Raw genomic sequence first — 23351 nt, 5'->3', positions numbered from 1 at the left:
AACTAACCTGTGTCAGATCCTGACGTCTCTCTAGGCCACACCTCTTAATGGCGCACATCTAACATCAATACTGTATTAATCGCCGGTTTCGTGGCTGTGAGAAAACATTCCACAGGTAAGTTAGAAAGATTAACTTTGACACTGTTAAAGTTTGTTTGTAAAGGTTGTTTTTTTTCTTTTCTGATGAGCTTAATTCACTTGACAGAAATGGGACGTTGCAGAGACAACAAACGAACAATCCGTTCAGCATTTATTTTCCCATTGCGAGTCCTTATTTTCAAAAATATAACTGATTGAGTTAAAATTTAATGTTTTTATGATTTTAAAAAATGCTTAGTTTTTTGCTGTGTTATGATGATATTGCTTCACAGCGTATTTTGGTTAAAAGTTAACATGTCATGGAAATCGGGCCCGAGGTAATATGCAAGGTTTCTTGCTCGTCACGGTGTTAAATGTCTTTCCTTTGCGCTGAGCCTTTTTTGGCTTACCAAGTCGAATTAAAAATCCTTCATGTTACCAGAACTGAAAAAATGTCAAGCTCACACAACCAGTTTTAATTCTCCATGCCAAACTTTGAGGAAAACCCCCACCATCATCCAACCTGTAAACAATGTCTGCCACGCATTTTGGGAGTACCAAGATGGCGGCCAACTGGCTTCAAAAAATCGACATACCGCTCGACGTGTAATCGCTACCCAGTCTTTTTTTTTTTTTTTAATAGATCAGTGGTCCTCGCATGTGACGTGGTGTACATCCAGCCTAAGGGCAGCAGGTGGCGCTCGAGAGCCGTGAGCCGAGTTGGAAATAGCAATTGGCTGTTGTCATGGTTTCAGGTTTCCCGGAGAGGCAGGGTCGCCTCCTAATTGGCAGAAACAAGAGAGAGAAAGCAGCAGAGGTTATTGCTCCCTCACTTAATTTTTATTTTTTTAAGACTCCTCCGTTATATTTAGACTCAAGTATCTCATGTGGAACACCTGGGAGTTCACTGAGCACAAATAGAGAATAAAATGTACTATTTGTGCCAAAGAAAACACACAAAACAAACACGCATAATAGTATTGTTCAATGATACGATACGATTGACAAGGATTGGTTAGGATTTTCTATCCAAGGCTATAGACCACTGGTGTCAAAGTCAAGGCCTGGGGACCAGAGGCGGCCCACCACATGATTTTGTGTGGCCCGCGGAGGCAAATCATCTGTGTCAACTTCCATGATTCCTGTGAAAATCTGGACCAATATTTCAAATTGTCATATAAATGAGAATGTCGAAATATTATCAGCGTTTCGTGTTGCCAAACATGAATAATGGCTGAAAAAAACTCAATACCCTTGATTTCAGATTCCCAAACTAGTTCATAAATTTTGTGTGTAAACATGATGCGGTGATTAAAAATTGTTATGGTTTCAGTCATAACGGCCCTCTGAGGGAAACCGTAACTACAATGTGGCCCGTGACAAAAATGAGTTTGACACCCCTGCTGTAGACAATGTTACAGTACAAGACATGACACCTACTATCGGAACAACATAGAACAACGTAGGCTCGGACGAGACAAGCTAGGAAAGGTTATCGGCTAGATAGAACAAGACAATATCATGGCAAGGATAGGGTGTTCTAGATTAGACAAATCTAAGTAGTCTACGGCCTGGTACACACGAGGTTTTTTTTTTCATATGTGACAGTCCACACAAAGATTTAAAAAATTGGTTATATTGTATGTTCTGATATTCTCTAAGGTTGACTAGAAAGTCATACCCTAGGTTTGGCTAAACTAAGGGTACATTTAGAAAATCAATCTGATGTTGTCACTGCACTCTCCGATTGGCAGGACGCATTGGCGGGGATACGGCTGTACGTCAGCCATATTGCATTTATCAGTTTCACCTGGAAATATCTGGTTCTCCGGCACTCCCACAGTGTGGTGCTCTGAAAAAACGAACAGCACACTCCAACAACGCTCTGAGTTTCTGAACGTTCCTAAGTGAAGAGAGTGTGCACGTGGTGAATATCCAAACGTACCCTAATATAGGCTAGGACAAAATGATACAGAATTGGGGAAGAACAGGATGGAGTTTGATGTTCTAGGCGAGCTAGGATAGAATTTTCTAGGCTTTGGTAGAAAAGAGTTAGATAATATAGGCCAGGGCAGGACAGTGTAGGATAGGAAAGGCTATTCCTCCTATAACACAAATACGATTGGACAGGCTAGGCTAAGCTAGGCTACAACTGGAAGAGGCATAAATGGCTATCACGGTCACACGAAAAAACACCCACTCACATATGATAGTGTTGTTTACCTGATCACTTGCCATGAAAAGGTTATCATCCACAGGGAGAATTTAAATCCAGACCCTATTCCAGAATTAGCTTCTACGAGCACAATCATTTTGCAGCCATTTGATTGGCCGCAGTGATGAAAAGTTTGGCGTCTGCTTCGCAGCAGCTGACAGTTGTGTTATTTTAGGTTAAGCTGAATATATTCTCATGTCTCCTGAGTGTGATGTAATAATCATCAACATGTCAACACCCTTGTGTGCCCCAAGTTTGTCATCACTGGAGATGAAACGAGCCAACCAATATCTCCAATGACCTTCAGGATGATTTCTTATTAAAAGCGCTCACAGATAAAATCACTTAATCAAATCAAGTGGTCCAAAGGTGACAGAGTTAAGTGAACCCAAAACCATTTGGAGATGGCTTAAAAGTGACCCGTGACATTCTATCTGGTAAACAACATTCAAAGAATAGTCTGTATGAAATGGAACTGAAATGAACATAAAAGGGTAGAAAACATACACAAACATGATAAGACAATCTATAATATTATGACAAATTGATCCATGATAATATTATACACTGTCAAGATAGGATCAGAGACTAAGCTATGATGTGGATAGGATAGCATAGAATAATAGGATATGATGTGATCCTAGGATAGGATGGGCTAGACCAGGACCAGATACAATAGTATAGGACAGGACAGGCTAGAATAGGCTAGGACAGGAGACGACAGGTTAGGCTGGGCCAGGACAGTCAAAGACAGGAGTCGAGAGGATAGGCGTGATTGAACAGGATAGGACAGTCTAGGATAGTATAGGACAGTGGATGTCAGGTGCGGCATCAGTGATGACGGCAGGACAATCGTCAGCGCCCCTTACCTGTTCAAAATTTTTGTCAGCGCCATCAACCCCCCCATTCCCTGTTATTAAAGGGGGGCATGCCAAAAAAACATTTGGAAACCACATATAGGACAAGCCAAGATAGGATTGGCTATGATAGGACTGAATGAAATATGATATAATTCCATAGGCTAGAGTGGGCAAGGCTAGGGCAGGCAAGGCTAGGACTAAATAGGACAGGACAGAATCGCTCAGACTCGGCTAGGGCTAGGTAGTGCTGGTCCAGCATGGACAGGCTAGGCTAATTAAGTTAGTTATTTAGCATCAGAATCCGAATCCTCTTCACTAGGATATGATTGGCTCGGATAAGACAGGACAGGGAATTGAATAGGACTGAGGATTCATCTCATATTATGAATTAAAATTGTAAAGAAATTTGTGAGGGCCATTTCAATCAAAAGACAAGTCTCTCAATAGAACTGCCTTTTGTATTGCTTCAACCCGATCTTGTTTCATTTACAATTCCAAAGAGCCTGACAGCTTTCATTTACGATCCAGGTATTAATTACGTCATACCCTCAACAAGTGCTTCAGACCGTCTTTGATCATACGTGGCTCAGTTTGCATCTTGAGGCACAAATAAATCCAGGACGTGACTCTTGATAAACCTCAAACAACGTGACTCCTCCGTTTGAATACAATTCTACCACATGAGTACACAAAAATTAACAGGCACAAGTGTTGAACACTGCGTAAAATGGCTTTGCGAGCGAAAGGGTCTTCGAGAGAATCTGGGCTAAGAAGTTTTGTTTTAACGGGCTGTAAATTAGGTCACTTAAGTATACCTCATGAATGATTAACACTGATGTGTCACCAATGGGGGGAGCAAAAAACACAATTCTTGTGATTAGTTTAGGAGGAAAAAGATGAGAGTGGTCATACATACTTATTAAACTCATACGCTAGTTTTAATCCATCCATCTATCTATTTTCTTCACCGCTTATCCTCACAAGGGTCACGGGGCATGCTGGAGCCTATCCCAGGTGTCAATGGGCATGAAGCGGGGTACACCCTGAACTGGTTGCCAGCCAATCACAGGGCACATCGGGACAAACAGCCGCACTCACAATCACACCTCGGGGCAATTTAGAGTGTCCAATTAATGTTGCATGTTTTGGGGACGTGGGAGGACACGCAGGCACGGGGAGAACATGCAAACTCCACACAGGCGGGTCCGGGATCGAACCCGGGACCTCAGAACTGTGAGGTCAACGGTTTACCATCTGATCCACTGTGCCGCCCAGTTTGCATCCACTAAAACTGAGAAGTACTTTTACGATATGTTACTTTTATTTTGATGATCGAACCCGGATGTAGGCGAGATATTTCCTGACAGGGTGGTCCAGTGACGTCTCCTCCTCTTCCACTCTTCGTCGCGTCGCCTCCTGACAGCCGGGAGAGGGGGTGAACGACAACGCGCAGGGTGTCGAGAGACGAGCAACTGGCACTCCCTGTCGCAGTCTGCCCAGCACCGGGAGAAAGGACGAGAACATCTGACATTCCCCCCCTCGGACCCTGTTGTTTCCCTGCTCCGACATACAGAAAATGGACGAAAAGGCGTTTACAAAGGAGCTGGATCAGTGGATCGAGCAGCTCAACGAGTGCAAACAGCTCACGGAGGGACAAGTGAAAAATCTGTGCGAAAAAGTGAGTTATTCATCCTCGCATCCCCGCTTTGTAATTCACTCCGTCGCGGTTGTCTTGTCGCTGCTGCCCTTCCTTCCACGCGTTCTTACTTAAAATGGCGTCTTCGGTTTATATTTCACCGAGCCTGCCCAGGCTGCGTGCCTCTTAATAGGACTGCTTCATGCGGACGACTGGGCCGTCGCAGGGTTGCCGTGTTTGTGGGTGTGTGAGCCGCTGAAGACGTAGTGATCGACCGGCGTTCTCTCGCCGGTGACCTGTGGCTCTTCTTTTCGCCAGATGTGACCTGCAAACAACTTCATTTTTCTCCTTATGGTTTCATTTGCTGCTCTATCAACCCCTTTCCCGTTTGGTTGACAAACTTTTTAAATGAAAACCACCACCAAGCTGAAATTACAACGTGTTCTTGAGGGCAATGTTGTCAAAATAACTTTGCTTTCAAATGGCGTCACTTGCCCTAAAACCTCACTTTGTGCAAATGGAACATTATAAATGAAAAGAGCAGTCATGTACATCATCAAGCTTTTTTTTTGTGTGTGTGTATTGGAGAATTGTTAGGCATTTGAAGCCCTCTTTCCATGTTTTGGAGGAAATTCCACAAGGATGGCCGGCATTTGTGTTGCTAAAGTACCGGTGTCAAACTCGAGGCCCGGGGGCCAGATCCGGCCCTCCGCGTGATTTTGTGTGCCCCACAAAGGCAAATTACAAGTATCAACTTCCATGATTTGTGTTAAAATCTGTCCCGAAATTCCAAATTGTCATGGCATAAATGATAACATTGCAATATTGCAAGCATTATTGTGTTCCCAAACATCAGCAATAGTTCAAAACCCCATTACCCTTGATTTATGATTCCTAAACCGGCTCATAAATTTAATGTGTTTTATATGATGAGGTGAAAGATTTTCACGGTTTCACAGTCATGACGGCCCTCCGAGGGGAAATCGTAACTACAATGTGGCCCGCTAGAGTAATACAATCGCTCCCTTCACACAGAGTTTCTAAGCCAGTAACGTGGCAGCGGGACTGGACAACGTTTCAGAGGCAAAGTTAGCGGAGCTAAAGTGGAAGCACAGGAAAAAGTGAACCAGCACTAGCGTCTGATAATGTTCTAGTCATGTAAACTGCGTGCTAACTATGCTAGAGTCTACATTGCATCAGAAACTTACATTTTATTCTCATGAATATAGTTTGACACGTCGAGCTTGAAGAGTTAGTTCTTCCTGCCAGCTGACACGGATGAATGATGATGAGTTTTCATCAACATCTTTGGTATGCGTTTAATGAAGTGGTGCCGGAAATATGTCGTCGACGTTTGGGGCGATGCACTTTGGAAACTATTGAGTTCTCTGAATCTGTAGGATGGAAGTACGTGACATATTGGCAATTTACAATTCGAATCTGCCGGCTCGGTGATGGAATGCTGCTGTGATAATGCGATTAATGCAGCGTTGGTGCTTTGTGAGGTGTGGTTATACATACAGTATTACGCAGTAGTGACTTTGTGCACGGTAAGTAATTTGGCAATGACTTGATTGTTGCATGAAGTCAGCGATTGGCTGTCAGGGGGCGTGACATCACCAGCTACGATTGTAACAAGTTTCCAAATCATGCCTGTAAGAACATTTGTTTTGTGACCATCTAACTGTGTGATTTGAAATGTCTCATCAGGATCTTAATATGGTAAAATGTTCACTTGTTTTGATGCATAATAACAGCATTGCACTGTTTTTGGACAAGCGTTTTGGGTCAAACCGTCTCAAAATGTTGCAATTCCAGAAAAATGCGCGTATTTTGAAGGTCTCGGATACAACGCTATTTTGGAGTCCGCTCGGGTCTGATCTGTTACTGCTTGGTTGCTGGGCAGGTTGCAGTTGCTGACGCCGGAGCCCGGCTTTGACCTTTTAAATGGCGGCTCGTTGCTGAGGCAGGAACCTGGGCTAAGACAAGTCAGTCACAGTATCTTCACGCCTCTGAGTAACCGCTCTTTACGAACGACTTCGATTATTCGGTCGACTTTTCAGGTCTGAACTGCCTCTTAAACCCAATCATCTCCAACCCCCATGGTTTCAGAACTACTTTCCGCTTAGCAAATATAGTGCCACTATTTAGGCTTTGCAAAGAGCTCTCCTGTAACGTAGCAAACGGCGTCGTAGCTGCGCGCTACGTCAATTCGGCGACCGACACTGAACCCTACCAGCTGTAAAAAGTGTGGGTGGACTCGATTGATTGCTCTCTCCATCGCCTTTCGAAGGCCTTTTGTTGCCGGAAAAGGATCTTGCGCATGACTCAGTCTAACGCAGTGAATCACAGGCGTGAGCGTCTCTGTTTTGGGATATGTGGAGGATGAAGAAGAGGAGGGTAGGTAGCGAGGAGATGTTTTATTTCCACCTTCCTGACGGTCTCCAGTCAGGTGGTTATGATTGACACAACAGCTCTTAGATAAGAGAACATTGATATCCATTGACAAGGTTATGTGCGCTCTTGTAGAAATTCACGCCTGATGATCACAAAATATGTGCATTTAATTCAGGCTTAAAGGAAGACTCTCTCCAAAAGTCATATGTACAATAAACCCTCCAGTGTGAAGTAAAATTATTATTACATATATCTTGAACATTAATTTAAAAAAAATAAAGAACATTTTTGAAATCTAAGCAACATCTGGATATGTGCCAGCTTTGACACCCAGACCCGGGAGAAACATCCTTGACCCCGCCCCTGACGTCACCAGTGCTTAGCATTACAGACCATTTGTTCTGGCTAAGCTAAGATGCCGATGTCTTCTGCCCCAAACCGAGAAAACGCACCCAAATTTGTCCCCCGGGGTCAACCTGACAGGACGAAGCCGTGGCTGTCACAGTTGAGGCTTGTTCATCAGCCGGGGACATTTGCACGCATCTAATCATTATTGGTTATTAGCCGCTTAGTTATAGCCTCTCATGCTGGTACTGTGAGTGACCATACCCGTACATTTTTTTAAAAGAGAGTGACAGAAATATATTTTTTTTTAATCCATGTTTACAATGATTGTATCTGTCAATAGGGTGGCTAAATTATCTTGCTGGTAACTTTTGTACCTTTTTAGGCCAGGTGTTTTTAATCTTTTACCAGAGCATTTTTTGAAAATTGAGAATGACATTCAGGTGTGGACGGTTTTAAATATCAGGTTTAACTCAATTTTATTTGTCCTGGTGCACTCGGTGTTTATGTTGCTAAGGCAATGGTTAATCCATTTTCCCTACGTGCGATGAGCTCATTGAAGGTGTGGCGCATGATGTCATTTTCCAAGTCATCTGCATGACCAGTTTTGGAGGCTTGACGTGGTTTCTACTGAATTGTAACACTAGTTTCACTCTTGGTTGATATTAGCAACCACTGTCAAACTAAAATAGCTGGCGCAAGGGTTAATTCGGAGTTGTCATGGCGGTCAAGAGCATCTGGCAAATCTGCTGACTGTGGCAGTTTGTTCTTCCCCTCAAGTATATGTTCAACCTCAAAGGGCCATCAGGCAGCAGCCTTCAGTGAAGTCATGGCCTGCGGTTGTGAAGTTTAACCATCCCCAGTTGTATCGATGCTCGGACCTTTGGGCGCATAAAGCTGTCTTCATATGGATTAATGTGAGTGGCGGGGGGAAAAAAGCACTGAGTTTGCTTCTTCTGACAAATCCTATTTTAGACACCATCAACACCCAGATTAGACGAGATAGTAAAAAAAGTATGAAACCTGGAACTCACCCGCGTCAAGCGTGGGTCCTTGAGGCGGGGTGCATCCTGAACTGGTCGCCAGACAGTCGCAGGGGACATCGAAACAACCAATCATTCACATTCACAATCAAGAGTCTCCAATTAATGCGTTTTTGGGATGTGGGAGGAAACCCACGCAGGCACGGGCAGAACGTCCAAACTTCATTTGAACCCTGGTTCTTACCAGAACCAGTCGAACTGCATATATGAAAGAGAAAAAATATTTAATGGTCAATTTGTGTTGCAATATAACAAAGGTTAATCTTCGAGTATCTACTGATGACTTTATGGAAACATTGAAATCAGCAATATTTACTCAAGCCACATTTAGTACGGAGTGTGTTAAACATATAGTAGGTCAACAGTTGCAGGGTTCTCCCATCTGGCACAGCAATTGACCAAGTTGAGCACTTTGTCAGCATCAATTTGATGTTGACCTATTTGGCCAAATGTTCTTTCCCAGAAGTCTGGAATGGAGTGAGGTACCACGCAGATGCGTCTAGCGGTAATGGAGCTCATTTTAAACGGTATATAGAGGTTAGCGTATCAGTTATGCAGTGGATGTTCTGAGGTTGAACTTAATTTGGTGAAGACCGCTTGTCTCAGTTGTGTTCTTGGTCTTGAAAGATTGGTCACTGTGAATCCTGAATTGTCTTGCAGGACAAATGTGAGTGAGACATTTAGAAACTGTAGTGACTGTTTCCAGAACCACTGCGCTAATTGATTCTACAGAAACGGTTACATACAGACACACGCGCATACACTTCATTGCAGCAGACGGTAAGTTATTGTAGATCGGTACCAAAATGCTGCCAACTTTAATTTTCAGTATAAGTTTATTGGCTGGATAAGTCACTCCAGTCCTGTAGTTGGTGGTAAAATGTGTTAAAAAAATGGCTTCCAACTATTTTTTTTAAATATAAACACATCTCCATTTTATATCTGGTTAGTCAATAGCCCTAAAATAAGATCAGGGGGCTCTTATACCTTCATCCAGAATTCCAACGAAATTGACTTGGTAACTAACCCACACTGAAGGTAAAATGATCTGAAAGGTGCTGGTGGTGGAAGTGCACGTCACAGAATGGCTGCCAACTTCTTATTATTTTTTCAAAATGCAAATAAATTCCTTGCAACTTTATCCAGATCCAAACAAAAATCATTAGCTTAATGGCCGAAGTCATTCTGCACCCATCCATTTTCCATCTCGCTTATTCCTCACTACGGTTGTTGGGGTGCTGGCGCCTATTCCAGTCGACTCTGGCGGACTCATTAGTTCGTGTTTTTCGAAGGCAGAAAAGACCCCACAACAAAATCAACTAAGAAGATTGATTCAATTTTTGTGGATTGCAATCACTTTGATGACTGGGAGATTACACAGACCTAAAGAATAAACACTTTTTTTTCCCCCCGCTGTAGTATGCTCAACATGACGAATGGCCATTTTGATCTTGTCTATTTGTTTAGGCCAAGGAGATCCTCACCAAGGAGTCCAATGTGCAGGAGGTGCGATGCCCCGTGACGGTGTGCGGCGACGTGCACGGCCAGTTCCACGATCTCATGGAACTGTTCAAGATCGGTGGCAAATCCCCCGACACAAACTACCTATTTATGGGCGACTACGTGGACAGGGGCTACTACTCGGTGGAGACTGTCACTTTACTTGTAGCACTTAAGGTCAGTATCCCGTAGGGCAGGCAATACGGCCTTGAAATGAAATCTCATTTTACGCATTTTTTCTGTTATCATGGAAAAAGAGTGGCTGAAATTATTTAAATTACTTTATTTTCTGTTTTACCCTTGTTGGTAGTGCTGAAGCTATTGAATATTTTTTAGAATAGAGTATTTTACCTATTGCCTCATTAATTAATTGATTAAAAATAGATTTTGCATTATTAAACATCGTCACATGCATGTATTTTTTTGTTCAATCAAATTTGCTTTTCATTAAAAAGGTCATAAAAGTTGATGAATAGAGTGACAAAGTGGCTGGTTTGTCATTACCGATTGTGCTTTTGTAATGTAGCACTTCTGTGTTTGAAGCAATGTTCATTAGCGGGAATGTGTATTACAAAAGCTGCCAAGTTATTCCCCAGCCTTTTTATAATGATATGTTGCTGTTTTTGTTGTTGTTGTTGATGGGATGTTGTAAACCTTGTACCATAGGTTCGTTTCCAGGAGCGCATCACCATCCTGCGCGGGAACCACGAGAGCAGGCAGATCACGCAAGTGTATGGCTTCTATGACGAGTGTCTGCGCAAGTACGGCAACGCCAACGTGTGGAAGTACTTCACGGACCTGTTTGATTACCTCCCACTCACTGCTTTGGTCGATTCTCAGGTAAAGGGTGGGGGCAGGAAGCACAATTTGATACGGAGAGAGAAATAAACTAAAAAAAGATGTAGAAATGATACGAAAATACTGATGATTTTGCAGATTTTTTGTCTTCACGGCGGCCTGTCGCCATCCATTGACACGCTGGACCATATCAGGGCGCTGGATCGGTTACAGGAAGTGCCTCATGAGGTAAAAAAAAAAAAATCTTAATTCAAGAATATTTGGGGGCATTATTATAATGTAAATTTTATTGTAAATCACTATTTTTCATTAGGTTCATTAAATTAACCTCATCCCTTAAATAAATAAATAAAAAAAATGCTCTGCCCCCCCCCCCCATTATCGCTTGTTTAAAATTATTCAGCACTTTTGTCAATAAAAAAAAGGTTTACAAGGCTGGGGGCCGAGTCACTACAAATACGGCAATGCACTCCCAGCCTAGCATACTCTACTAGGCTAAAGCATACAATTTAAGCAAAAAATAAATATATTTCTTCAATGATTTAATGATATAAAGGATTTAAACTATAGATGTATTTCTACTACGGAGTTTATTATCAGAAAAAGGTAAAATAAATCGCTTTAAAAAAATATTTTTTGGGCTTTGAACGCATTATTTCATTTTCCATTCATTGTAATGGGAAAACGTGCTTTGGTTTTTGAACATTTTGGTTTTCAACCAGCCTTCTGGAACGGATTGTGTTCGAGAACTGAGGCACCACTGTATATTACATTATAATAGTCATATTGTAAATACTTGTTAATATTTTGTTTTCATGATATTTAATTACATTTAAAATGATGACTACATGTATTTCATTTGTTTTTCATATTTGTCCCAACTTGAATGCATTCTTTATCTCAGGGTCCCATGTGTGACCTGCTGTGGTCGGACCCCGACGACCGCGGCGGTTGGGGGATCTCGCCGCGGGGTGCCGGCTACACCTTCGGCCAAGACATCTCCGAGACGTTCAACCACGCCAACCGCCTCACGTTGGTGTCCCGCGCCCACCAGCTGGTCATGGAGGTGAGGCGAGAAATGGCGACGTCGGCAGTTCTGCCATTTCTCAAGTTACGTTGGTTCAAAATGCTCACATTAGTGTGAAAGAGAAACAAGACACACGTCCGCTTGCTGTTAGGGCTACAACTGGTGCCATGAGAGGAACGTGGTGACAATATTCAGCGCACCCAACTACTGTTATCGCTGTGGCAACCAGGCGGCCATCATGGAGCTGGACGACACCCTCAAATACTCCTTGTAAGTGCCATCAATACTTTAGTCTCCAAAATTATATATATTTTTTTCATTTTTAACATTTACTCCCCACCCACCGCAGCTTGCAGTTTGACCCGGCACCTCGTAGAGGCGAGCCACACGTGACCCGCCGCACGCCAGACTACTTCCTGTAACCTGCTTTGACCCCTGACCCCTTCTTGTACAGTCAAGTCCAGTGTTGCCATGGAATGGAGGACACAGCAGCAGCAGCAGCAGCAGCAGCACACATTGTACATTCACACAAAGACCTATTTAAGCATTTAGCAAGAAATAATTCTGTGTGTGTGTGTCTGTGGACGGACCAAACAGTGTGTGCCATAAATTATGACATTATGAATTTGCTGAGGACTTGTCTTGTATTAGGAAATATCTCACCCAGAAGATCAATCAGTCAAGTTCACTTGATGGTTTGGACTGACATTGAGGGAAAAAACAAAAAAATGAAAAAAACATACATATAATGTTGAAAAGATGAGAGGATGATCTGTTTGCACTTTTGTAAATCTTAATTGTAACATAAAATAAGGATGAGTACAGTATTTACATTTTTTTAATTACAAAAACAATAAAGCCCCAAGAACAAGGTTTTGTCTTGTTGAATGCGTGAAGGTGTGTGTGTGTGAGATCATGAACGCACTTGAACCACAAGCTTGTATTAACTGAGATGTGAACAATAATAAAGGTGGCGCCTTGACGACATCATTCTTTCACTCTTAATTTTTGTGGGATGTTTAATACTTCATTTCTTTTTTTAATCTGTTTGAAATATATTTTGGCGAATTTTGTTCCTGCATGTGCTAATATAAAAACTCCAGTTTATTAGCGCCCATCATCCTTGACATAAACTGAGGGTATTTCTGAATTGTATATTTTTATAACCGATTCATATATTTTTGAAAGTTAATTCAATAGAACAATTTAATGCTAAAAATTATTTTTAATGCACGAATGCGGTTAAAAAGATAATTTGGCCCTGTTTTACTGAAAAAATGGGAAGCCAAAGATTTGAAAAAAAACATACTGTTCTAAATCATTTATTTATTATTAATAATTATTTTTCTGATCTGGTGAAAGAATTCCATTGAAATTATGTAAGAACAAAGTTCACAACAAGCGTTGTTGCCAGCCGGAACCTATTAACGAACCCACTCATACGTACGTTTTCACATTTATTTAATCATTGTGAATTCCCTTCTGCGAAATTATAACAAATATCGAAGTTAAAAATAGCTTAAAAATAAGCGCTTATTTTTTATTACATACAAACGTTTGTCATAGATATATATTGGGGGGAAAAAACTGCCCTCGCTCTGTGCGTTTGGCCCCTCCCTTCAGCCGACAACGTCACGGCATTTTCTTACTAAAACTGACAACAGAGGACGGAATTTTATTTACGGGTTTGGAATTAACGTAATTACGGTACGTATTAACTCTTGCACCGTTAGCTAGAAACGAATTGGGCTCGAATGCAGTCTTTGGTTTTATTTATTTTTTACTCCCTATCCGCGGGGACGTCATACTTTTGCGGTTGCTAAGAGGCCCTTGACTTAGCTTCGAATGCTAGTCAAGGTTAGCCTAGCCAGGCTGCTCTATTTCTAACGTTTCCCTGTAATATTCTCAACAGTGAGCAACATCAACGCGTCAAACCTGAGATATTCATATTCGTATTTAAGTATCGTCGAATGTATTGCTGCGGCACAAAAGCCAGTGCACGGTTACCATCACGAGCATGCTAAATGGTTAGCTGCGAGGCGCTTGTTGCGCGAAAGAAGACACCATACGTCGAGTCATAACAAAGTTGATGTCTTGGTTTATTGCGAAATGAGGTCTTGACCTAAAAAAAATGATTGTCACAGCTGATGTCGTTGGCTGAATATTGCTCTCAAAAACTGTTTCCGTGTCTAGCCAGGTAATTGAAAATAGTTCATCAATAAACAAATATGTCACTGTTGATACATTTATAATGTCTTTGGATTTGTTGTTGTCCCCCCACCCCCCCCCCCACCACAGAAAATGCCCACAATAAAGTTACAGAGCTCAGATGGGGAAATCTTTGAGGTAGATGTGGAAATCGCTAAACAGTCCGTTACCATCAAAACCATGCTAGAAGGTAGTATCACATTTATTTTCAATATCTACTCATCATTTCAATGATGGTTGGAGTGAAATGTACTAACTGCACCTTTTGAATTGACAGATTTGGGGATGGATGACGAAGGAGACGACGACCCAGTGCCGCTACCTAATGTCAATGCAGCCATTCTTAAGAAGGTATTTTTTTTTTTAAGTTTTAAAAGATTTTTTAATTTCAAATACAGTGTGGTGAAAAAGTGTTTGCCTTCCTCCTGATTTCATTTTTTTTTTTTTCACATCACACGTGCAAAATAAAAGTCACTGATGGTGTAGTGGTACACGCCTGATTTTGGTGCAGGTAGTGTGGGATCGATTCCCGCTCAGTGATGGTGTCGATATCTGCCCTGCGACTGGCTGGCAACCAGTTCAGGGTGTAGTCCGCCTTTCGTCCGAAGCCAGCTGGTATCGGCTTCAGCTTTCCCACAACCCTTTTGTGATAAGCGGCTTGGATAATGACATGACATGACAGACACAGGTTTCAAATCATGAAACCAGTTTTAATATCACTTAGAGACAACCCAAGGAAATACAAAATGCAGTTTTCAAATGACCATTACATTTTTAGAGCACAAAAATAATCCAAACTTTTCTGACCCTTTGTGTAAAAGTAATCGCAGCCCCTTGTTAAATCACAAAGTCACTGTGACGAACCGCAAATTTGGTTAAGGTGAGTTCAATTTCGTAAGCCACACCCAAATCTGATTGCCGCCATACTCGTTGAATCAAGAAATCACGTAAATAGAATCTGTCAGAAAATGTGAAGAATGCTCAAAAAGCTTAAGAACCAACTAATCATGCCACAATCCAGAGAAATTCAATTAGAAATGAGGAAAAAAAGTGACAAAAGTTACAAAGCCATTTTCAAGGGTTTCAGGCACCAGCGAACCACTGTCAGAGCCATTATCCACAAATGGAGAAAAAGGGAACAGTGGCAAACATTCCCAGGAGTGGGCGACCAACTAAAATTACTCCAAGAGTGTGATGATGACTTATCCAGGAGAATTATCCATTTGAAAACTGACATTGGAAAAACTGAAACTTTGTATTTGCTTGGGTTGTTTCTGAGTGATGTGAAAGTTGGTTTAATTTGAAACCTTTGTGTGTGTGTGTGACATGTGAACAAAAATAGAAATCAGGACGAGGGTGAATACTTTATCATGGCACTGTATTAAAGTAAAAATAATGTGAAAAAACATTTTCGCTTATACTATATTTAAAGTTCTAGCCGTGCATGTTTTTAATTTGTATGTATTTTTTTATTGTAAGAATTTCTTTTAACTTTATTCAGTCTTTTTTTTTTTATTAATTGTATTTAGGTTTAATTGAGTTTTTTTTAAAAGCTTTTATATGTCCAGGTAAGGCAATTGAGAACCATAGTACAGATGAATGAGTTCTATTTTTAATTTTCATTGAATTGTATTCATTTTATTTTTTATTTGCATTTTTTACTTTAGATTTTAATTTTCACATTTTTTTACATTTCAACTTTAAATTTTATTGTGTAAATGGTTTTTAATTTTGTTTGTACAGATTGTTTCTTTTTCATTTACAATACATTTTGTATTTAAATTCAATTGCTTTTATTTTTTTTTTATTAGATTGTTTTATTTGAATTATAACAATAATAATCTTCAAAGAGTCGTGACAGAAAAGAGTGACTATAACCATAGGACAGGAAGTGGAACTTAGTGTGGCGTGGGAAAGAGACTATATTTCCAAACATGAAAAAAATTATTTTTGGAGTATTACTATAATTTGACAGCCACGGATTTGACCAGGGAATGCATGTGTGCGTGCGTCAGGTGATCCAGTGGTGCACCCACCACAAGGACGACCCGCCTCCCCCCGAGGACGACGAGAACAAGGAGAAGAGGACGGACGACATCCCTGTGTGGGACCAGGAGTTCCTCAAAGTGGACCAAGGGACCCTGTTCGAACTCATCCTTGTAAGCGAGCAACTGTATGGAAGTAAATTTTATAGTGCCACCGGGATTTGAATTTGAAATGTAAAGTGATCACATTTTCAATCGTTGTATTTCAGTGTAACATTTCATTGTTAACAATTTGTCTAAAATTCAGCGTCTCTGCCACCAGGCAGGGTTACTTCAGGTCAGAACCAAACAGCCAGCCAATCGCAGTTCCGCTTTTGTCACGTGACTAAGAAAGCGTTACTGCGATTGGCTGGCTGTTTGGTTCTGACCTGAAGTAACCCTGCCCGGTGGCACAGATGGTGAATTTTAGACAGCGAATTGTAGCAACTATTGTAAATGTGATCACTTTACATTTCAAATACAAATCCTGGTGGCACTTAGTTTACTTGCATACAACTACAAGTGTCATTAGACCGCACGGTAGCTTGCTCACGGGTCAGTCGGCATGTTTACAAAGTAACAAGAGTTTGTAATGAAAGTTGTTGACAGATCAAAGATTCCTCTGTGGGGGGTTGCCGCCGAGTGAAACATGAACGAGCTTTTTATAAACATCCAAATTGCGAAACTTAAATTTGGTTAGTACACGCAATGATAAATGTTTGTGGGCAAGATTAATTTCAAGCTATAACACAATACACGTTCAACTTCTGTGGCGGTTTGTAATATTTTTGTCACTGCGTCAGGCTGCCAACTACTTGGACATCAAGGGTCTGCTAGACGTGACGTGCAAGACGGTGGCCAACATGATCAAAGGCAAAACCCCTGAGGAGATCCGCAAGACCTTCAACATCAAGAATGACTTTACGGAGGAGGAGGAGGCCCAGGTACGCCAACGCAAAGATACACAGTGCCCTCGCACGCGGGTTAGAGAACGCAGGAATGCAGAATGACGACCCTTGCAAGGAGGTGCTGTACCCAAACGCATCTTAACGTCACTTACTAGGCCACACCATCACCCACGTACAACAGTATGCACACTATAAAATGGGTTCAATGTTTTATATTGTATGAAAATAGTTTTTGGTGTAGCGATGGATTAATTTTACATTTTTTTGATATGGCAAAAGTTATGAGCTTGGTCACTGAACAAATTATACTCTTAAGTCTAGGTATCACTGTCTTCCCAATAGTGTGTGTGATCTCCCGCCCAGTTTAACACACAATTGCTTACAAATGCCACAAGGTGGCAGCAAACTTATTTTTTTTGTCTAGATTAGGGGATGCCAAACTTTTTTTTTTTTTTTGTCATGGGCCGCATTGGAGTTAGGGTATCCCTCAGAAAGCCGTCAGGACTGTGAAACGATAATCGTTAATCATCTCATCATATTTACTCAGAAAATGTATGAACTAGTTTTGTAATCACAAGTCAAGTGGTAATGTTTTTTTTCAGCCATTGCTCATGTTTGGTAACACAAAAATGCTTATATTAACATTATTTATGGTAAGATATTTTGAAATTTTGGTAAAGATTTTCACAAGAAACATGGACGTTGACAAGATTTGCCTTTGTGGACCTCATAAAATGATGTGGTGGGCTGGATCTTGCCCCCGGTGTGACACTCAGCCCTCCCCCATGCTGAAAAGTCTCGTTGTGACTAATGGGCATGCGTTACTAACAGGGGAACTCTGGGTACGGAGCAGACGCTTACTGGGACCTGGTCTCATAGTTCCCCTTCTTCCATATAGAGGGAGCTAACATTCGTTATAACCTTACCTTAAAACAAAAGTATACACATCTGTACGTTCGCTGTTTCCATCTTTCCGAGACGTCCATAGCGAACATGAACGCTCGGCGACAAGTTGTCGAATGGCACACGTTGAAGCATGGATGGGGATGTTTCAGAATGGCCGGAAGTTTACATAATATACATACATGCATGCACATTAATCACAAGAAGACTTTTCAGCAACGGGAGCGCTCATACATCACACGGGCCTTGAGTTTTGACACGTCTAAATGGAACTCTTCCAGTATAGTTTCTTAGTGCTAAGTTGCCACAAGAGGGTGCCCCAGTAAAACTTAAAAAAATAAAATAAACACTCAATAGGGGGAGTAAAGCAAATAACAGAGCATAGGTTCCAGGAATAAAAAGGTTACGAATTAACATTTATGGATTTTGTCTCCCCCCCCCACCCACCCATGCAGGTCCGCAAAGAGAACCAGTGGTGCGAAGAGAAGTAGTGCATCCCCCACCCCCACAAACACACATGCACACACTGAATTGAAATGTGTTCGCTTTATTGCTTGCACTGGTCTTGTTGATACTTTAATATTGACTTTATAGCTTCCTTCCAAATAATAACAGTATAGTGCACCTCTCCTTCTCCAGTCTGTGTATCAAACTAGCATGATGTTTTTAACGCACGTGTCATTATTTAAATAAACAAGACCCCGTTTCCCTTTCTTTCCCTCGTGTAGTCACTGAAAGAAGAGAATTTCATGACTTTTGCCCCCCCCCCCCCCCTCTCGTGATGGGATGAATTTTTTTTTTTATTTTTATTTTTATTTTTTTTACTAGACGTATGTTGTCTCTTAGGTTGCTAAATGTTAAAGGCTTGGGAAGGGGAAGAATGTTTCTATGGTGGGTTTCAACATGTGCACCAATGATGATAGGTGAAAATAAAACGTTTCAACAGTTTTTTTTTTTTTTTTTTTTGTCAGGTTTTCCCACAGGCCAATACTTTTAGATGAAAGTTGTCTAAAAAGATATTTGGGGGCATCTTTCTGTAATTAAAAATGAAAGCAATACAAAAATGGGGACGCAACCTACTTTTAATGCCCTTTAACAAGTTCACAAGAGAAAAAAATCCTTTAAAGTATAACTTCTATTTTAGTGTGTATCCATTTTTTTTTTTTTTTTTTTTTTGGGCCAGTCAGATTTTAGTTTCAATGGGATGCCATGTCAATGGACAGTGGCGCAGCTGTAGACCGTTGGCCTCACAGTTCTGAGGTCCCGGATTCAATCCTGGCCCCGCCTGTGCAGGTTTTGCGTGTTCTCCCTGTGCCTGTGTGGGATTTCTTCAGGCACTCCGGTTTCCTCCCACATCCCAATAACATGCAACATTGATTGGAGACTCTAAATTGCCCCTAGGTGTCAATGTGAGTTTGAATTTTTGCTTCTTTGTGCCTTGTGATTGGCTGGCAACCTGCCCAGGGTGTACCCGCCTCCTGCAAGATGAGAGCTGGGATTGGCTCCAGCATTCCTCCGACCCTCGTGAGGATCGTGGCTCAGAAAATGGAGGGATGGATGGATGCCATCTCAATGTACACTTCAAATTATCATAGTTGTAAGACAAATAGGCTTCAGTTGAGGGTGTACCCCACCTGCCCGTTGACAGCTGGTATAGGCTCCAGCACTCTCCGCGACCCTAGTGAGAATAAGCGGCAAAGAAAATGGTTGGATGTATAGAGGCACCATGGACAGTCCCTGGCTTTTTTAATTTTTTTTTTTTTTCCAAGCATTCACCCCTCGACGTAACTTAATTCACTACATGCATCTTTTGCCATAATGCTGCAATTTCCCATTCCCGGATTGGTTGAATTTCCCTAGCCCGTGACTTCCTCTGATTGGTGAACGGTTGTCCAGCTAACGCAATGGTGATCGCTCAGGTTTCATGGTGGACGACTGTCTGACATGATTACATTTTTTAAAGTGGACTTTTAAGGAAAACTGGACATTTTGAGAACAAGGTGGCTGTTTGAACCCAGAAAAGGGTTTATTCGCTTCACTACATTTGCTTCACTCGAGAGTAGCAACAACTTGCTAGCATTGACAACATAACGGGAAAAAGATTATGGTTATTATAAAGATTATTATTATAAGCAGCTTTGGCTAGTGTAATTTATTTTTATATTATTGAAAGTATTTATGTTAACCATGTTTTCGAAGTCAGAACTGATATTGTAGTTTGTATTTTATATTTTTTTTTTTTTTGGGAGGTGATGGTTGGAAGATAAAGATTTATGTTTCTTGCTTTTGAAATAATGGTAGACAACACACCAGGGATCACCAACCGCTACTTCTCGGGTGCTGATATATGCGACGGGCGACCGGTTTGATACACGGTTCTGAAATAATAAATGGTCAAATGACCTTCACAAATACGATCTTTTAAATAATGGTCAATTATATAAAGGCTGAGTAGTGTCATGATTTCTCTCAATAATTAGAAAACATGAACAGCGAGAAGTTGAGCGGGGCACAAGCACCAAACATTACACAGTAAATTATATTTCAAATCAAGAACATTTTTTTAAAATTCATACCTATACAAATGAAGGCCATGACTAAAAGCTTTAAAAGATTCCAAATGAAAGAATCACTCACCAGAGCCGTTCCCTTCTTGAATAGAAAGGATTTCATCTGTGCTGGCCCATTGCGCTTCTTGTAAATGTCTGGATCCTTTTTAGCGTTGAAAAGTTTCTGACTCAGTTGTGATGATATTTTTTGAGCGGGCATCCTGAAGGTTGTCGTCATAAATCAACTGCAGGGTGTCACCAGTATGCAACTCTTGAGTGACGTTGCAGGGACTTCAGTTCAGTTTCTATCTTGAATTTATTTCCAATCGGACAGATTTTAGTTGCACATTCAAATGATATGTTGAATTTACTGAAAAGTGTGCTGTCAACGAGCTGTGCTGCTGCTTCAAGGTGATCACTTTTTCCCCATAAGGCGATTTCGCATTTACCACAGAGTTTTAAGTGTAATAATTCTTCTAAGCACGTACTTGTTTCCCTCAGTTTGCTGATTGTGAACTTCAATGGCGCCTTTATGAGCGGAATCCAACTGTGTAGCCATGTTAGCAATACCAAGCTAACCCAGTTTCAGGGAATTCTCCACATGTTTGGCCAGACCTTCTGAGAGATATTTCATATTTTTGAATCCCGTTGTAGTCCATGTTGTGTCTCCCCCATGAAGAGCCGGCAAGGAAGCAAAAAAAAAAAACCCAAAAATCGCTTTTCTTATCACACATACAGTTAGCCATGTTTTCTTTCCTCTTGAACCATTCGGAGTTGAAGGTGCGGGTTTTGTTCTTCCCTGCTTGAACGACGTGAAAATCCACCGGCTGATGCGGTCCCAAACGTTTAATTTCTCATTTTTGGAAAAGTGCTAAATGTATTCTTTATTAAAATACTGTATCTACATGATTTATATTGATGGGTTGCTAATATTCGTCCTTCAGCTCGTAATGAAGACAACGCTTGCAGCTGCTATCCGCCAAAAACCGAACGTTTGTTGCGTCATGACATACGTCACACAACACTCTATTTTAATTGGCTGATTTCGGCCATTGGCCACATGACCTGGGCACAAAAAAAAAAAAAAAAAAAAAACCAACAACAAAAAGAAGGCTGGACAGCGCAGACACATCGAGCGGTATGTCGATTGGTTGAAGCCAGTTGGCCGCCATCTTGGTACTCCCAAAACGTGTGCCGGGGTTTTTCTCAGTTTGGCATGGAGAATTGAAACTGGTCGTGTGAGCTTGACATTTTTTTCGTAACATGAAGGATTTTTAATTCGACTAGTTAAACCAAAAAAGGCAAAGTGCAAAGGAAAGACATAGAACACCGTGACTACCAAGAAATCTTGCATATTACCTCGGGCCCGATTTCCGTGACGTTAGCTTTTCCCAAAATACGATGAGAAGCACTATCATCATAACATAGCAAAAAACTAAGCATTTTTTTTTGTCATAAAAACATTACATTTGAAGTCAAACAATTAGATATATTTTTGGAAATAAGGACTCGCAATGGGAAAATAAATGCTAAACGGATTGTTCGTTTGTTGTCTCTCCGACGTCCTATTTCAGACAGAAAATTTAAACTTGTTTCCTCGCATTTGAAAATCAAATTCAATTTGCAGAGTTCTGTATTATGAAAGTCATCTAAAAAGCTCACAGAAAATGTGTGTTCTTGCTTATCCACTGCTGAAGTTTGGGAAAATATTGGCATCGCCGTCAGCTTGTAAAGGCGAAGCAGAGAGTGAACAGTGAACAACAACAACCGTAAACAAAACTTTGTTCAAGTGAATTAAGATCATCAGAAAAAAAAAACCTTTACAAACAAACTAACCGTGTCAAAATAAATCTTTCTAATTTACCTGTGTAATATTTTCTCACAGCCACGAAACTGGCGATTAACGCAGGTCGGCATGGTTGTTTTGGGAGTATCAAGATGGGGGATGGCGACTTCAGTTTTGGTGGCCAATGAGCCATCCAGTCTTATTTTTTTTTCGATCAGTGACTGGGACCAGTTAGATATGCGTACTACTATTTTAGTGGCTCTTCACCTATTTAAGTCTTAGTGAGAGAAATTGTGCTTGGCTTTGGCAAAGCATTTGGATTATGCAAAAATTATTACAACGGAATTGCTTTGGTAACATAATTGGTATTCATAATTATGGAAATTATTATTCATGATAAACTAGCCAAAGATTTTGAGCCTGCATGGTGCTCCACCAGCGCCATCTGGTGGGGCCAGGCCCAACTTGCCCCTGATGCTGATACATACAGACTTTATTATATCAATACGCAACACTTTATTCCTTTAAACCTCTACCAGTGTTCATAATAATAAGAAAAGTTTTTGGGCACTCACAAATGACACAAGCGCAAGATGTTTATTTAACAATAATATGTCAACTCAACAAGAACTGATGAAATGTGTATAAAAAACAGCATTAGAGTGAATTCTGGTGGGATTTTTAAAAGTAACATCGAGGAAATGAGAACTTGACGTGAATGCAAAAGTACAGTTAAAAAAACACACACAATATTGCTTTTAAAATACAGACGCAACTAAAAATGTTTTTAAGCCATTTCATTTTTTTTTTTTACATAAAGTTAATGAGAACAATGGGAACTTTGACGTTTATAAAAAAAACAACAACAAACACCTTTACAACATGTAATATAATAGTTCCCATTTGGTCGTCTTAGATTGTGTACAAAATATTCAGTCGAAATAATGAAAGGGAAAAAAAAAGACATTTGGAAAAAATATATATATAAATCCCTCTCAGGTTTGGCCACCAGCAAAATTTCTGACCATAGAAATAAGCCAGAAGAAAAAATTATAGTTGAAAGATTGGATCAAA

The 23351-nt window shown here is 40.8% G+C and overlaps 2 protein-coding genes and 1 long non-coding RNA gene across 4 annotated transcripts; 2 read left to right on the top strand and 1 right to left on the bottom strand.

Annotated features, from left to right (window-relative positions):
* Positions 1-541: 541 nt before the first annotated feature.
* LOC133492105 (uncharacterized) lies at positions 542-22157 on the bottom strand. Its single transcript, XR_009792555.1, has 3 exons — positions 20580-22157; positions 8566-8772; positions 542-859 (listed from the first exon to the last, which is right to left on the bottom strand). It is a non-coding gene; the product is annotated as an uncharacterized LOC133492105 (long non-coding RNA).
* On the top strand, positions 4515-12886 carry ppp2cab (protein phosphatase 2 catalytic subunit alpha b). The gene is made up of 7 exons (XM_061804052.1): positions 4515-4831; positions 10042-10251; positions 10741-10914; positions 11011-11100; positions 11777-11938; positions 12051-12169; positions 12249-12886. The coding sequence occupies exons 1-7, from the start codon at positions 4730-4732 to the stop codon at positions 12319-12321; spliced, it is 930 nt and encodes a 309-aa protein (XP_061660036.1). The 5' UTR covers positions 4515-4729; the 3' UTR covers positions 12322-12886.
* skp1 (S-phase kinase-associated protein 1) lies at positions 13457-18656 on the top strand. 2 transcript variants are annotated; one of them, XM_061804054.1, is made up of 7 exons: positions 13512-13606; positions 14044-14096; positions 14198-14297; positions 14385-14458; positions 16123-16266; positions 16935-17075; positions 18398-18656. In XM_061804054.1, exons 3-7 carry the CDS (start codon positions 14201-14203, stop codon positions 18431-18433), a joined length of 492 nt encoding a protein of 163 aa, XP_061660038.1. In that variant the 5' UTR covers positions 13512-13606; positions 14044-14096; positions 14198-14200; the 3' UTR covers positions 18434-18656. The 2 variants fall into 2 exon arrangements, with proteins under 2 accessions (XP_061660037.1, XP_061660038.1); XM_061804053.1 differs by lacking the exon at positions 14044-14096 and having other exon boundaries at positions 13457-13606.
* Positions 22158-23351: the final 1194 nt, after the last annotated feature.

Source organism: Syngnathoides biaculeatus, chromosome 18 (genome assembly GCF_019802595.1).
Source record: "Syngnathoides biaculeatus isolate LvHL_M chromosome 18, ASM1980259v1, whole genome shotgun sequence".
Lineage (NCBI taxonomy): Eukaryota > Metazoa > Chordata > Actinopteri > Syngnathiformes > Syngnathidae > Syngnathoides > Syngnathoides biaculeatus.
This window is presented reverse-complemented; position numbering and strand designations above follow the sequence as displayed.

Excerpts from the sequence above, each read along its gene's own strand:
- skp1 (XM_061804053.1), top strand. The coding sequence starts at position 14,201 with ATGCCCACAATAAAGTTACAGAGCTCAGATGGGGAAATCTTTGAGGTA. Across the intron at positions 14,298-14,384 it reads CATCAAAACCATGCTAGAAG|ATTTGGGGATGGATGACGAA; the intron begins GTAGTATCACAT and ends TTGAATTGACAG. Across the intron at positions 16,267-16,934 it reads CCCTGTTCGAACTCATCCTT|GCTGCCAACTACTTGGACAT; the intron begins GTAAGCGAGCAA and ends TCACTGCGTCAG.
- ppp2cab (XM_061804052.1), top strand. The coding sequence starts at position 4,730 with ATGGACGAAAAGGCGTTTACAAAGGAGCTGGATCAGTGGATCGAGCAG. Across the intron at positions 4,832-10,041 it reads TGAAAAATCTGTGCGAAAAA|GCCAAGGAGATCCTCACCAA; the intron begins GTGAGTTATTCA and ends CTATTTGTTTAG. Across the intron at positions 12,170-12,248 it reads GACACCCTCAAATACTCCTT|CTTGCAGTTTGACCCGGCAC; the intron begins GTAAGTGCCATC and ends CACCCACCGCAG.